The sequence below is a fragment of the Gallus gallus genome, chromosome 13 (genome assembly GCF_016699485.2).
Source record: "Gallus gallus isolate bGalGal1 chromosome 13, bGalGal1.mat.broiler.GRCg7b, whole genome shotgun sequence".
Classification (NCBI taxonomy): Eukaryota; Metazoa; Chordata; class Aves; order Galliformes; family Phasianidae; genus Gallus; species Gallus gallus.
Window position 1 is genome coordinate 9,982,558 of NC_052544.1, and position 15,016 is coordinate 9,997,573.

Here is a 15,016-nt window from a genome sequence, read left to right on the forward strand (position 1 = left end):
GGACGCGCCCACATCGCCGCGGCGCAGGGGGCGGCGCGGGGCGGCCGGTTCCATCGGGGCGGCAGCGCGGGGGCGCCACGAGGCGGGGCCGAGGCCGGAGCGCGAGCGGCACCGGGACGGACACCGAGCCCGGCGGGCCCGGCCGCCGCGCCATGCGAGCGGGCTGAGGCCGGAGCGCGGCCGGGGCAGGCACCGAGCGGCCCGCGAGCGGCGGGGGCGGCGCCTCCGGTAGGTGCGGGGCGCGGTGCCGGGCCCGGACCCGGCGGGGGGCGGCGGAGCGGGGCAGGGCCGCAGCGGTGCGTCGGGGGTGGGGGGGGGGCGCGGCTCCGGTACCGGGAGGGCGTTCCGGCCGGGCCGGGCCCGGCGGGGTGAGAAGCGGGGCCGCTTTCGGGGCTCCTGGCCGCGCGCGGCCGGGCCGGGCTTCGTGCTCGGGGAGCGCCCCTTCCTCCGCCCGGCACCGAGCGGAGCGGAGCGGCGGAACCGCTGAGGAAGTTGTGAGTGGGGACGGCGTCCGGAGCGCGGCCCCGCGCGTGGGGCGGCTCTGGCGGCTGTGCCGCGGCGTGGGACGCGCTGCGCTGCGGCCCCGTCCGGCGGCCCCGCGGGGCCGAGGCGGTGCGGTGTGGGCACGGTGAGCGCCGCGGGGCGCCGAGCCGTGCGGGCGGCCTGAGCGGGCCGGGGGCCGTGCGGGGTGCCCGCTGCCCCGAGCGGCCCCGCTGCGTTCCGGCGGCGCCCCGGCCCGCTGCGTGCCCGGCCGCGAGCTGTGCGCGGCCCCGCTCCCTGTGCCAACACCTGGAGCCGCCTCGGCTCCGGCCCGGGGCCTCACGGCCCTGGGGTGCGCGGCTCCCGCCTCCCGGTGCTGTGCGTGGGCTGAGGCCGGAGCCCCGGGAGCGGCGGCGGCGGCGGCGGCAGCAGCAGGAGGAGGAGCGGCTGTGGAGGGGAGCGGGCTGCTGCCTGATGTCACTGCGGTGCATGGTGGGTAATTATGCACGTTGCAATGAAAATAATAAGGCCGGCTCCAGAGCGGCGTCTAAAAATACTGCTAATGCGGAGTGCCTGCCGGGTGCCTTTGTTTGTCACCTTTGGGTGTTTGCTTTGAAGGCAGCCGGGCAGCGGGAGCGCAGCTCTGCTCCGCCAACCTCAGGCGACGGTGAGCTGCAGCCCGGCTCGTCCCTGTGCTCTGATAAGGGATCCCCGCAGCCTGCGGGGACAGCGGGACAGCATCCTTTGCCCCATTGTGCGGGGTGGGAGGCGGGCGCTGTCCGTGCGGCTCCCGCTGAGGCCCCTCCATCTGCTGCCGGCCGCCAGCAGCTCCCCGCTGCGCCCACGGGAGCGGCTCATGGGGTGGCGGAGCCATCTGGAGCCCTGGCTGCTCTGACCGTGGCCCGGCTCGGTGATGGGGGGTGTGATGGGGGTGGGGGGGCAGGAAGGGCAGGAAATGGTGAGCTGAGCGCTCGGCTCCCAGTGCTCGGTTTCTTCCGCTTCTTGCAGGAGAGGTGAGAGCAGCTGCTGCTTCCCTCTGGCTGCTGGAGCTGGGCCTTGTCCCACTTGGCCGCGTAGCGAGAGGAGTGGTGCTACCCACAAGGTTGCCTTGCCTTTGGGGTTGGGACCACGTTTGTGGGGCCCCCGCTGGTTGTCCCCTTGCTGGAGGGAGCACCGCCACGTGCCCCATCTGGCTCCTGGAAGCGATGTTCCCGCGGGCAGCGGAGCACACCGCCCCTACCTGATGTGCTCCCGCTCGGCAAGTGCAGAACAAAGAGCTGAGAGAGGAGACTTTGCAAATCCCCATTGATTTGCACAGTGGAAGCTGCTCGCTGTGTGTTTGTTCGCGTCTGCCTGCCTGGGACCGGGGCTCTGTGAGGGGAATTGATCAAGCTGTAAAACCCAGAGCCAGCTAATGAAATAGGGACTATAGATTTTTATTTTAAATGGAAGAGAGTTTAGGAGAGATTTAATTATCCCTGTTTTATGGACCTGTTAGAGGAATGAAGTAACAGCCAGCAGGTAGGGCTTTGGCTCGTGGCGTTGCGTCCACCGTTGGTGAAGTCCTGCATCACAGGCTTGGTGTGAAACAAAGCCACGGGAAGCAGAGCGGGATGGGGTGAGGTCCCACTGATCCCATCAGGTATCCCCACTTCCATGTGCGTGAGTGTCCATGGAGCAGGAGCACACTGACATCGCGGAGTGGCGGTGATGCACAGTGGGCTCCTGGCTCGAACCAGGGCTCTCCCTGCCCTGCACATGGCACAGGCTCATCATTGCACGTCAGAGGGTCCCAGAGCCCTATGCTCACTGTTCCTTGGGTGTCTCCAGCAGGCCATGGGCACTGAGCTCTTGCTGAAGCCTGCGTACCTGTGCAGAGCGTGTGGGGTTTGTAAATGAGCGCTGCAGAGCGCTGGGATTTGCTGGGCTTAGATGTGTGTCGGACACAAGTGGTAACGCTGTCACTACAGCCACTCCTACTGTGTGCATCCACTTTGCAGTCACGTGAGCCTGGCCGCGGGGCACGGCTGGGCAGCCAGCACTGGCTGTCGGCAGCAAAGCACGGAGCTTTTTGATGCTGTTGGGTTTTCATCTCTGAAGCGAATTGCTGGCATACGGCATCTTCCTGCTGTCCCTTGGCTCCCTGCTCAGGGCCAGCTGTAGAAATGTGGTTTGTCACCTGCCTCGTGCTGGAGGAAAGGTTGGCTGGTGGGTTTGCTCGACCAGGTGTCCTAGAGTGGGGTGCTTTGGGAGGGCTCCCTGCTTGGCCGCCTGCAAGGCAAGAGTGAGGGGAGCACTGCCCACAGCCTGCACCTCAGGAGCCTCATCTTCCAACGGTGGCCTCACCCTGGGCTTCCCTTGGCTACGCCAAAAAGCAGCGTGCAGGTTCTAGCTTGACCACAGAGAGCAGAGGGACTGGCCGTGCTGTTAGCAATGAGCTGCCTGCTGTGGGCTGAGCCTGCCTCGAGGTGACCGCAGGCTCCAGCACCTTGCGCTGTGGCTCCAGGAAGGGGCTTGGCTCCGGTTCTTCCTCCCCTGGCCAGGCAGGCGCAGAGCCTGCTTCCCTCCAGCAGCTTGCCTTTTCCCTGCTGTGCCGGTGCGGCTCCCCGGCTGCGTTTGCTTTTTGATCCGAGTGCCTTGGTTGCTTTGCTCTGTGTGCCTGTGCTTTGGGCGAGTGGTGAACAATAAAAATCTGCCGGCGAGAGCTGTAGCAGAGGTCAGCCAGCTCCTGTGCCCCAGGCTGCTCTGTTGTCACTGCACAGTCGCGCTTTGTGCACAGGGGCTGTCAGCTTGGAAATCATGGTGGTTTTTTTTTTTCCCCTCTTAAAACTATCCCCAGGCACTGGTGCAGGGTTTTCTGTGAGTGATGTACTGGGGAGGTATGGCAGCAAACTTCCTTCGTGCTTAAGGCAGTGGTCAGCGCCTGTTTCAGTGCATCTTGAAAGCAGCCCCCCGGCAAATTAAAAGGACAAAAGAGGGCAAATAGCGGCTGCAAATTGTGAATTTGTCTGAGCTCCTTTCTGAAAATGCTTGTTGCGGGTTGTTGGTGTCCCTGCAGGCTTCCTAAAATACAACACAAAGCACCCAACCCAACTTCCTGACCGTCACCCGCGCTATCAAGAGGCGCTTCGTTTTGCTGAATTGCTTGCTGCCATCCGTCGGCTCCTGGCTCTGCCTGTGTCCTTTTTGCCAGGTGCTGCCGCCAGCAGCAGAAGGGCAGTGTGAGCGGTCCGGCCTGTGCCCAGCAGGCAAAGCAGCGGGGAGGTGTCTGGAGGCTGCCCCTTGGCGCAGTGTACGCAGTGTGCAGGGCGGGCAGGGCTGGGTGGGATGCTTGCAGAGGGATGCAGGCTGTAGCCCTGCTCCCTTGGGTAGCTGCGGCCTGGGGGAGGTGGGGTCTCTGCTTTAAGGCAGAGCTGTATGAATGGAGAGTAAACACGTGAAGGGCAAAGCAGCGAGGAGTCCTGAAGCGTTGTGCCCCGTGGAGGGACGGAGTGGCAGGGCTTGGAGGCTGCCCAGGTGGCAGGATAGGGATGAATATGGATGTGCTGGCTCGTCTCCCCGCGCCCATGTACAGCTGAGCTGTGGGACTGCCTGTGGCAGGATGAAAGGAGACGGAGGTGAGCATGGTTCACAGTGCTTGTGGCCATGGGAGGGGGCCACTGCAGGCTGCTGAATGCCTTCTGACATGGGCTGAGGCAGGGTGCTTCCCGTTGCTGGATGCTGCTGAACTACAGAGGTACCTGAGCTGCTGCACCACAGCCTTCTGGTCACGCTGCTTAGGTCGTGCAGCTGTTTCTAGGGCAAATGAAGAAAGGTGGAGATACGTCTGCAGATTCCTGTCCTGAGGAAATGAAGGCTTGCGCAAGCTTACTGTTTATTTGCAAGTCTTCTCTCTGCTTTGAACTTGCTGGCTGGTTTCAGTTAAGATCAGCAGTGCAGCAGCTATCTCAAAGGTCTGGGGAGGAAGAGACTGCTAGTTCTGCACTGCAGCTCAGCCTTGCTATTAGACATCAGAGAATCCACGTGGGAGAGAGATCGACAGGAAACTGGGTGTTATCAGTTCCGCTGCCTGTGCAGCTCCTCGCTCCTCATGTCAGCGTCTCCACGCGTGTGGCTGGAGGCGTTTGATGGGAGTGCTGGCAGCCCGGGGGTGTGAGTGGGTGGTGTGCGATCGCAGCGAAGGCGTCCTTGCCTCCTCTGCCAGCGAACTCAGCTCCACCAAGGTGTGCAAAGCAGGGAGGGAGCTCCTCTCCCCAGCAGGAAAGCACCTCGCCGTGCAGCACCTGCTGATGTTGGGGTGTCCCACGTCACCTGGTCTCTGTCAGGTTTTGGATAGGGTGGGGATTCTCCTGCTGTCCCTCCCTGAAGGCTGGGAACTCCTTGGTGCTTGGTACCAGTTTCTTCTTTCTTGTTTTGCAGATGGTGGGGAGGGGAGGATCTCTCCTGGACTTGGTGGAGAGGCTGGGGAGAGTATGTCTGGAAGCCAGTGGCATGCTGAGTGTTCAGGAGAGGCTGGGGGAAAGCCTGCCTCCAGTGGGAGCCTTCCTCATATCACTCCAATCGCCCCAGCTAATCCTGTGACAGACCTGACCTATATATGGGGCCAGGGAGGTGGCACGTCTGTAGCAGCAGATGGTGTCGCAAAGAGCCTGGGCTCAAGCAGGCTCTTGTTGTGCTGACCTCTGGCTCTTGTAAGGAAGAGGATGGGCTGTGGGGTGCCCGAATTCATCTTGTGCAGTTCTTTGTGACTTGGAGGTGTCACTCGGCTCAGTGGCTGGAGTGGGAGCCACTGGTGGAATGGACTCAGGAGCCTTTGTCCTGGCCCAGAAGCACTGGCTAATGCCGCTGTCACTTGGGCTCCTTGCTGTGTTCCTCCAGGCTTAAGCCCACGTCAAGATGCTGTCACACTGGTAGTCAGCAATGGCCTTTTACATGGTGGCAGAGACCTGGAGCAGCGTGATGTATTGGTGGCTGTGTGTACTGCTGTGTCCCCAAGACAGAACAGGGCGGGTGTGAGCTGAGCCGCCTCCTCATGCCCTGTCCCTGCAGGGGCTGCCTGGGCAGGCACACAGTGTGCCACAGGAACCACCTGGCCTGGCCAGGCACAGAGCACAGAGCATCGCCAGAGAGCCATTGCTTCTCCCGCTGTTGTCCTGATGACATTGGTAGCTGCTGGCCACGGGGGAGCTGGTGCTGCTGGAATGTGCTGGGAGGGAGGGTCTGTATAAATATCTGTCATCTGGGACTCTGTGTGCTGTTTATGCTGTGCCTAGGATCAGGCTGTGTCCTGGCCACCTTGTAAAGGTGCATTGCTATCTCTGCCAGGAGATAGTGGCGAGCTCCAAGTGCAGAGTGCCATCTCCCTCTTCATCCCTGGCTCCCGAAGCCAATAGTGGACACTGAGGGTGATTGTCAGCCCTTCGGCTGTCCACTCCTGGGGTGTGCGTCTGAACAGAGTCCAACCCCTGTCACAGCTGTGCCCTGTGCCCCCTGCCGGGGCATGGGAGCAGCTGTTGGGGCACAGGGAGTTTGCCCCAGAGTGCTCTATGCCCTGGGGAAGCCTTGAGGCTGCTGTACGTGCTAACGTGTGCCAGGATTCGGGTGAGGAGGTGAGAGCAGGTGAAGCGGCCTTGAGAAGGGCCTGGAGGGAGCTGGGGGCAGGACAGAACCGAGCACAGCCGCTCGTGGTGATGATAAGCCTACTGAATTGTTAAACCGTCGCCTCGGCTCTGAGGTTTTCTTTAAAAGGGGTGATGTTACAAATTAATTAGCTCCCTTTTGGTTGTTAGCACTTTAAAGCCCAGCTGTCAGGGGAGGGCTGTTTTACAGGCATGACATCAGGGCTGTCAGCTGGCCGCCTCTCCTACCTGGGAGTCTCTCGGCGTGCCGTAAGGCAGCAGCGCTGCAGCGCCGGCTCCCGGCTCGGGCCGTGCGGCCCGCGGGCTCTGCCTCGTGCTGCGCCGTGCCGGGGCGCGGCCCGTGGGCTGGCAGCTCCCGGCTGGGCGTCTCCTGGGGGTTCTCCACGACTTCTGTGCTTATTTAACTCAGCGTAGAGAGCAGAGGCTGTGTTGAAGCAGTAGGCTTTGCTGGGGTCTGCAACCAAACCGGGCACAGATGCCGTGGGAGCCGTGCGTGCCCGGCAGGCGGTGGGCGCGGGGAGCGGGAGCGGCCCTGAGCAGCAGGCGGGCACCTGGCGGGTCTCGGGCCGGCGGCTGAACTTCCGCGCCCACCATCTCACTTCTCCCCGCGTTTCGACGCACCTCGCGGGGGCGGCCGATCTGCCGTCCGCACGGCCCGCCCGGAGCAGCCGAGAGGCCGGAGGGCCTGGACGAGGCCTCAAGTAAGAGGTGCCGAGGCCCGGCGTGCCGCGGGGCAGGCCCCGCTCCGGGCCCCGTTGCTAGGGGCCCCCGCTCCGTGGAGACCGTTGCTAGGACACCGCCCCCTCCCGCGCGGCGGGGGGGGGCGGGGGGGGGGGCGCTGCCCCGCGTGGCGGCCCAGCCCCGCGCCTCCAAGATGGCGGCGGAGCGTGACACGCCTGGTCACGTGGGTCGCGCGCGCGCGCCGCGCCGCCCGCTCGCTCCCCCTCTCCCCTCCCGCCAGGCGCGCGCGCCCCCGGGGCCTCCGAGTGTTGTGCCTCGGCCCGGTGCGTGCCGCCGCGCCTTAAAGGGGCCGCACCCCGCGCCCGCACCCCGGCGGCGGCAGCTCCGGCCCGCCCGCCCCGAGCCGCGGATAACAAAGAGGCACCGGAAACAGCGGCGGCAGCGGCGGGGAGGGGGCCGTCCGGGCGGGAGGCGGGCGGGAGGGAAGGGGGGGCGGGCGGGAGGGGGGGTGTGTGTGTTGGGGGGGGGGGGGGGCAGGCCCGGGCCCGGCGTCGGCGAACAAAGAGCGGCGGGAGGAGGCGGGGGCGCCGCAGCGGCTCCCCGAGCGCGGCCCCGGCCGGCGGTGCAGGTAGGTCCGGAGGGCGGGGGGAGCGGCTCCGGGAGCGGGGCGGGGGCGGGCGCCGCCCCCCGACAACCCCCCCATCTCCGGCGGGGGCACCTGCCCCGGGGCGGCGCGGCGGGGCCCGGGGCCGCCTTTGTTATTGCTTTTGTTTGGCGCCGAGCACATGGCCCCGGAGCGGCCGCTCTTAAAGCCACAGCTCCGCCGAGCCCCGGCGCGCTCCGGGGTCCGCGCCCCGCTCGGAGGGTCCGCGCGTGGGGGCTGCGGCCCCGGGGGTCGTCGGGGCGCGGCGCGGAGGGCGGCACTTCAGGCGGCGGCGGGGCCGTGCCGTGACCCCGCGCTCGCGTGGGGACGGAGCCGCCGGGGGGGGCGTGGGGCCGCGTCCCCGCGGGGCCGTGCGGGCGGGCGGCCGTTCCCGGGCGGCCCCCGGCGGATGGCACCGAGCGCCGCTAACTTTGTTCCCGTGCCCGGAGGCCGCCCCCGCCGCGTCCCGGCCGTTGCCGCGGCCTCGAAGTGCTGACCCCGGGGGTCGCGCGGGGCCCGGGCGCGGCGGGCGTGCGTGGGGTGCAGCGGGAGGTGGTGGTCAGCGGCGACACCGGGGGGACCCCGGAGCAGCGCGGTGAGCACGGACGGCGCTCGGCTCTGCACCCCGCGGTGCCGGGACCCCGGGGGGAGCGCGGGCTGCTGCGGGGGGCTCCTGCTGGGGCGGCTTTGTTTTTTCCCGAAAGAGAGAGATCTGCCCCCAGCTTCAGAGCCAGCATCCCGGGTTGGGGTGAGAGTAGGAGGAGACGCTCGGCAGCGTCACGCTGTCCCCTTGGTGTGACATGGCCGTTTGTCCTTCCGGGGACACCCCCAGCCTCCTGCCGGGCTCGGGGCGCTCCGTGCTCAGTCTGTGCCCGCACATGGGGCGGTGGGAGGAAGGGCTGAAGCAGGCACTGTGCCGGGATGCGGCCACCAGCTGGGTTTCGGGGGACGGCTTTGAGGCCGGAGCTGCTTGGGTTGGAACTTGTGCCACCTGGTGCTGCAGGGACACGGGGGGGACACGTGGAGCCGGGCAATGAGCAGCCTCAGGTGTGGTACCTCTCGGGAGCGGTGGCACTTTGCTGCTTGGCGGTGACATGGGGACACCGGCCCAGCTGGGTGCAGGGCGGTGGGGCAGTGCCCCGCTGGCAGCTTGCAGAGGGTGCAGAGCAGACACACAGGAGCCCTGCAGGACACAGCACCCCCAGAGCAGCACTGAACCCCGCCTGGCTGAGGACACGCTGGGAGCACCCGGTGCCATTAGCAGCCCAGGACAGCGCCGCAGCCACCAGCTTGCAGCTTGCTTTCCTCTGTGCCAAAAACACGTGCTTCTGTCTCACTCAGTGTCTGTGTCTTGCATGGTGGGGGGGGGTCACACAGCAGAGGGACGGTGCCTGGGTACCCGATGGGGGCCGGGATCGCTGTCTTTAGCCCCAGGAGCGGTGGTGTGCCCGGGGCTGGGTGCCAGGGGCAGTGGGCTGGGCAATGCTGGGGTCACACTGCACAGCTCATCTTGGGATAATGCTGCTGCCTGGAGTCAGCTCCACACCTCTCCCTCTCCCCTATCCCATATCAGGGAGGATTTGGGGCCCCTGTTCGTGCTCCAACCCCGTGCTATCCTGGGGGCTTAGAGACCGTGACCCGCTGTTGTTCTCACAGGATCCAAGGTGCTGGTGTCTCGCCCTGCCTGGAGCCTGAGGTCCCGCGTGCCCATCCGCCTCCCGACGTCACCAATGCGACCATGGGAACTGGCAGTGAATAGGCGGCCTCCCTCTGCCCCTTTTAACCAACGTCGTTTCTCAGGGGGACCCTGCAGCAGCCCTGACCACCTCCGGCGAAGGTATGGGGCAGCACGGAGTCCCAGTGGCCGTTGTGCCTGTGTGGGGACGCACTGTGGGTTGTACAGCCCGCTGGGGCAACCACCAGCACCTGCTGGACTGGGGGAGCTCAGGGTGGGGAGCGTGGCCAGGGGAAGCATGGGGAGCGGGGGGGTCCTGTGCTGAGGACACAGGGTGGCACACACAGGGCAAGTGGAGCTGGAGGTTGGCAGCCAGACGAGGGGCTCAGCCCTGAGCACTGCAGCGCTGGGCACTGACCCTGCCCGGGGGTCACTCCTGCTCTGTTTCTCTCCTGCGGTGGCCCCGCAGCCCCCCTGCCAGGCGTCAGTGGGGACGACGCGACCGACCTCTGGCAACCCTGCTGGGCCAGGATGACACCCAGCTGCACCCTGCCTTCCCCCAGCAGCCGCACATCCCTGTAGATGAGCCCCGCGCCTACGCTCTCCCCAGCACACCGCCACGAATGCTGCACCCGGCCGCTCACCCGCCCCACCAGAACCCATTCATGGTGGATCTTCATGACCAGGTAGGTGCTGCAGGAGCAGCCCCGGTGCTGAGAGTGACCCTGCACCCATACAGTGGTGTCCAGAGCCAGCTCTAGGACGGGGACCTGTGATGTGTCCTGTGGTCCCCTCTGGTGGCGGTGGGGTGGGAGCCCATGTTACCCTGACTGCTGGTTGCAAAGCGAGGTCCAAAGCTCACGTGGAGCCCAGCAGGATGCTGACTGCATCCCAGTGCCGGGTGCTTCGTGCCCTGCTGCTGCCCCTCCAGGATGGGGCCAGCCCAGCTGGGACTGTGTCCTCTGCCCACATCCTTTGTGCCTTGTCCCCAGGTGCACCAGGGACCTGTCCCTCTCTCCTACACGGTCACCACCGTCACGACGCAAGGCTTCCCCATCCACACCAGCCAGCACATCCCTGGGTGCAGCACCCAGCAGCTCCCAGCATGCTCAGTGATGTTCAGTGGACAGCACTACCCGCTCTGCTGCCTCCCGCCCCCGGTGAGTCACGGTGGGGGTGGAGAAGGGGACACCTGGCGGTGACCACGGGTTGCCCAAAGGCTGCGTGGGTGCCACCCCAGAGCGCGGGGGCTGGGGGTGTGGGGACCTTTTGATGTTCTGGGGCAGGCAGAGGTGCCCCTGACGCACGTTTCTCTCCAAACCCTGCAGTTGATCCAGGCATGCGCCATGCAACAGCTCCCAGTCTCCTACCAGACGTTCCCCCCCATCATCTCCAGCGACCATTACATCCTGCACCCGCCCCCGCCGCCAGTGCCCCCCCACCAGCCGCCCCACATGGCTCCCTTGGGGCAGTTCGTGCCTCTCCAAGCCCAGCACCCACGAATGGTGAGTCGGGGTAGGACTGGGGAGGCGTTGGGGCTGCAGAGCCAGGCACGGGGTCCTGGAACAGAGTGGGATCTCAGTGCAACCTCCCAGGTGGGATGCACGGGGTGCAGTGCCGTGCTAGTGCCAGTGAATGAAATCTGGGACACCCCTTCCAGCCTAACAGTTTCCCCTACAGCCTCTGCAGAGGATAGACAATGATGTGGACCTGCGAGGGGAGCAGCACCCCATCGCCGGCTTCACGTACCCCCCGTCCCACCACGCTCCCACGCTCTCCCCCTCCGTGCCGCTGCATTACCTCCCCCACGACCCGCTGCACCAAGAGCTGCCATTCGGCGTGGTAAGTCCCCGTCTCGGTGCTGAGGGATGCAGGAGCTGTGGGCACGGCCCTGAGCCCCCGTCTCTCCCCGCAGCCATACCCCCACATGATGCCCCGGCGGCTGAACACCCAGCGGTACCGGCTGCAGCAGGCGCTGCCCCCCCCGCCGCCCCCTCCACCGCCCCCTCCGTACTACCCGAGCTTCCTGCCCTATTTCCTGTGAGTACCGGGGTGGGGGGGATGTGTGAGGTGTGGGGTGGCGTGGTGCTTCTGTCCCCACCGAGGCACCCGCGCTGAGGGCCCCATCGTCCCCCCACGCAGCTCTATGCTTCCCGTGTCGCCGACGGCCGTGGGGCCCACGATCAGCCTGGACCTGGATGTGGATGATGTGGAGATGGAGAACTACGAGGTGCGTGGCTCCGCTGCCCCGTGGGGTGACCTGGGCGTTCCGGGGTGGCTCCGTGGGGGCTGAGCTGTCTGCATCTCCCCGCAGGCGTTACTGAACCTGGCCGAGCGGCTGGGGGAGGCCAAGCCACGGGGACTCACCAAAGCAGACATCGAGCACCTCCCGTCGTACCGCTTCAACCCTGAGAGCCACCAGTCTGAGCAGACCCTGTGAGTGAGCTGCGGGTGCTGGGGGCGGGGGTGTCAGGGGAGGGTCCGGGCCGGGCTGATGGCTGACGGCTGACGGCTGACTGCTGTCCTCCCCAGGTGCGTCGTGTGCTTCAGCGACTTCGAGGCCCGGCAGCTGCTCCGCGTCCTGCCCTGCAACCACGAGTTCCACGCCAAGTGTGTCGACAAATGGTTAAAGGTGGGCAGATAGGGCTGCGGATGCCGCCGACCCCCAGTGGGCTTCGGTGACCGCAGGACCCCCCCATTCACCGCCCCTCTTCTCTCCTCGTCCCCCGCAGGCGAACCGCACGTGCCCCATCTGCCGGGCGGACGCGTCGGAGGTGCAGCGGGAGGCGGACTGAGGCCGGCGGGCGCTGTGCCGCACAATTCGTTAGAGGATGAGGACGTCGGGCCAGGGGCGGGGGCCGCTGCCCGCTGCCAGGGCCCGGCCGTGCGTTTACCCCCCCTCCCCAGAGCCTCTCCTCGGATGTGGTGAGCGCTGAGCAGCCCGGGCTGCGGCCAGGCCAGCCCTCCTCCTCCGCCGTGGCACGGAGCGCCGCGCTGCAGGGCCCGCATGGCGCTGTGCTGGGGGCGGGCGGCCGCGTCCTCCGCGCTCCCAAGGCGCCGTCGTCGCTCCATCGCTGTCCGGGTCTTTGTACTCCGATAGGCATTATTTTGTTCCCCCCCCCCCTACACACACACACACACACACACACACACACACATACAAACACACACTCCCCCCCCCCGTTTCTCTTTTTTCTTTTGTTTTGTTTTTAGGGTCGGTTTTGTTTTTCTTTCTTCCGTTTCCTTTTCCGTCGCGTTTCTTTACTTCTGTGGCCGCTCTTCCCCTCGGCGGCGGGGGGAGAGCGGAGGGCGCACCGCAGCCGGGTGCTGGCGGGCCTGGGGCCGCCGTGGGGCCGCTCCGCACCGCTCCGTGTCCTTCCCGGGCGGGAGGACGGCCCCGGCCCCAACCCCCGCTCACCCCGCGCACGCACGGCGATGCGGCCGGGCCCGGCGGGGGGAGGTGGGGAGGGGGGCTGTGCGTGGCGGCCCGGTTTGCCGCCGGGCTCCCGAGCGCCTCATCCTGCGGGCCGGGCGGCGCGGCGCGGTTCGGCGCGGGGTTTTGCCGGGACCTCGCGGTGGGTTTTGCCGCTCGGCGCCGCCCCGGAGCTGCGGGAGGCCGGGCCTGGCGGTGTGGCGGCCGTCACGGCGGTGCGGCCCGAGTCGCTTTGCATGATTAATTAGCGAGGAGGAGGGGGGGCGGGAAGGAGGGGAGCGCCCTCCCCGCGTCGCCGACGCCTGGGAGCCTCCGCGCGCGGCCGCCAGCCCTATGTAAATGTTCACAAATATGCATGCATGTCTGACCAGCTTGGAACGTGGTCTTGGCTACGTCTAGCCGGCTGTGGGGTGAGGGGGGTGGGGAGAGGGGTTTTTGTGCTCAGCTGATACTGCCATGCACTGTACTGCACATGTCCGCAACGCCACAGCAGGACCGTGAGGCTTTCAGGGCCGTCCCCGCGGCGGCGTGTGCAAGGGGCCGTTCCCCGCGGGGCGGGGGCGGGCGGCCGGGCCGGGCCGGGCCCCGGCGGCGGAGGGTCGGCGGCCGCGGCGGGGTGTGAGGAGAGGGCCGCGCCCGGCAGGTGGGGGGGCGGGGCGTTCCCTCGCGCTGCCACGCCATAGGCGCGGAGCGGAGCCGTGCGCGCGCTCTCCGCCAATCGGCGAGCGAGCGCCGGTCTCCTCCCGGCCAATCGGGCGCGGGGGGCAGCGGGAGGCGCGTCGCGATTGGCCGGCCGCCCTTTGCCTCCCTTTCTCGGCCGCCCGCCGTGCCCGCGCTCGAGGCCCGCGCCTGGCGCTCCGGTTCCGCCGTGCCGCCGGCACCGCTGGGCTCGGTGCCCCCTGGGCAGGACCCCGGCCCCCTCCCCGTCCCTCGCTCAGTGACAGATAACCAAAGGAGTCCCCGTGCCGCGCGGCGGCCTCGCGCCCCGGAGACGCCCCCCCTCGTCCCCTCCCGCCCTCGCGGTGCCCAGGGAGCCAGGAAAGCCTTACGGTCCTTTGACGGCGACTCGAAAGCTCACAGCTCGTGTGCTGCAGAATTTATTCCAATGAGCAGCTACAAGTATCATTTAAGAAGAAAAAAAAAAAAAAACAAAAAAAGAAAAAAAAAAAAACCCAACAACAAAAAGACAAAAAAAAAGACAAAAAAAAAAAAAACCTTTAAAAAAAAAAAAAAACCCCAACAAAAAACCAACCAATTATTTAGGGTGTTTGTGATTGCTGACTGCGCTGTAGATACCACTGTTTACCAATGATTTCCTGTGGTGGGATAGTGGACTGTTTACTGTTCTATATACCAGTCCGTGGGCCTCCGGAGCGAGCGCGGCTCCCCGGCAGGCGCCAGGACGTGTGTTCTGTGTTAGAAAGTTTTTATATATATATATATATATATATATAAATATATATATATAATTTTTTTTGCTCTGTTACTTGCACATTTTACAGTTACCTCATTTTTCCCATGTATGTATTTGAAAAAAGGCTAATATATAGAAAAAAAAAAAAAAGGTTCTTAAAGCTCTAAAAGTGTTTGGTTTTTTTTTCCATTCCATTGGAATCATATTGGTTTTGTAGCATTTAACATAACTAGTATGTTGTATTATATATATGTGTATTATACTGATTGAAATTTTTAACAGATTTGTACTTTTTTTAAAATGAAAGTTGCTAGTTCTGCTTGACCAAGTAGTGCAATCATTATTTTTTTTAATGTTGTGGCTGATTTTGAGAGGGATATTCACTAATAAATGTATGATGTATACCAAGGCGCTGTGCCCGGCTCTTGTCGTGCTGTGGGCAGGCAGGGGCTGGGCTGGGCTGGGCTTCCCCGTGGGTTCCCCCCTTCTCCTGCACGAGGAAGAGGCCCCCAGCTGCTCTGGGGGGGGTTTGGCAGCCCAGGGCTGAAGGCAGAGCTGCTGCCACCATGGGCCCCGTGGGCAGAAGGGGAACAGGCATTTCTTGAGGAGGAAGAGGAGGAAGGCCTCTCCGTGTTTAAGAGGAAGCAGGGTGCACTCCTTAGCAAAGTGAGCAAGAAGGAGGGGTGTCCTCTTCTCCCCTCCGTGCTTCATAGAGGCTGCACCAAGTGAAACACCATAGCCACCCCTCCCAACACAACTGGGAGAAGCTGCTGGGGAAGGAGCAGGCCCTGCTTCCTCTTCCTACAGCCAGCAGCTCCCACAGCAGAAAGCCTCGCAGGTAGCAGGCTTACACCCCCTCCTCCCCCCCTCCACGTCTCTGTGCTGTCCTTACTCCCCTCTACCTTCATCAAGGCCACCTCTCCTTCAGCAAACAACAGGAGCTCTCCCTTCCACTCAGCCCCAGACTCATACGCTGGAGGCAGACAGCCCAGCAGCAATCCCCACCCCCTCTCCCCCCATTGTACACACTACGTTTGTCTTCAGCAGTTCT

General features: G+C 65.0%; 1 protein-coding gene and 1 long non-coding RNA gene across 8 annotated transcripts; one reads left to right on the forward strand and one right to left on the reverse strand.

Annotated features, from left to right (window-relative positions):
- Positions 1-79: 79 nt before the first annotated feature.
- Positions 80-14,373, forward strand: RNF44 (ring finger protein 44). Of its 7 annotated transcripts, none has more exons than XM_003642073.6 (11): positions 80-228; positions 9,100-9,280; positions 9,588-9,804; positions 10,111-10,278; positions 10,447-10,623; positions 10,799-10,960; positions 11,034-11,158; positions 11,261-11,348; positions 11,433-11,554; positions 11,651-11,750; positions 11,851-14,373. In XM_003642073.6, the coding sequence occupies exons 2-11, from the start codon at positions 9,174-9,176 to the stop codon at positions 11,911-11,913; spliced, it is 1,329 nt and encodes a 442-aa protein (XP_003642121.2). In that variant the 5' UTR covers positions 80-228; positions 9,100-9,173; the 3' UTR covers positions 11,914-14,373. The 7 variants fall into 7 exon arrangements, with proteins under 7 accessions (XP_003642121.2, XP_015149372.1, XP_046756492.1 ...); XM_015293886.4 differs by lacking the exon at positions 80-228 and adding an exon at positions 876-972; XM_046900536.1 differs by lacking the exon at positions 80-228 and adding an exon at positions 6,983-7,123.
- Positions 1,896-7,017, reverse strand: LOC121106750. The gene is made up of 2 exons (XR_005839718.2): positions 6,348-7,017; positions 1,896-5,686 (listed from the first exon to the last, which is right to left on the reverse strand). It is a non-coding gene; the product is annotated as an uncharacterized LOC121106750 (long non-coding RNA).
- Positions 14,374-15,016: the final 643 nt, after the last annotated feature.

Excerpts from the sequence above, each read along its gene's own strand:
- RNF44 (XM_046900536.1), top strand. The coding sequence starts at position 6,994 with ATGGCGGCGGAGCGTGACACGCCTGGTCACGTGGGTCGCGCGCGCGCG. Across the intron at positions 11,555-11,650 it reads CACCAGTCTGAGCAGACCCT|GTGCGTCGTGTGCTTCAGCG; the intron begins GTGAGTGAGCTG and ends TGTCCTCCCCAG. Across the intron at positions 11,751-11,850 it reads GTGTCGACAAATGGTTAAAG|GCGAACCGCACGTGCCCCAT; the intron begins GTGGGCAGATAG and ends CGTCCCCCGCAG.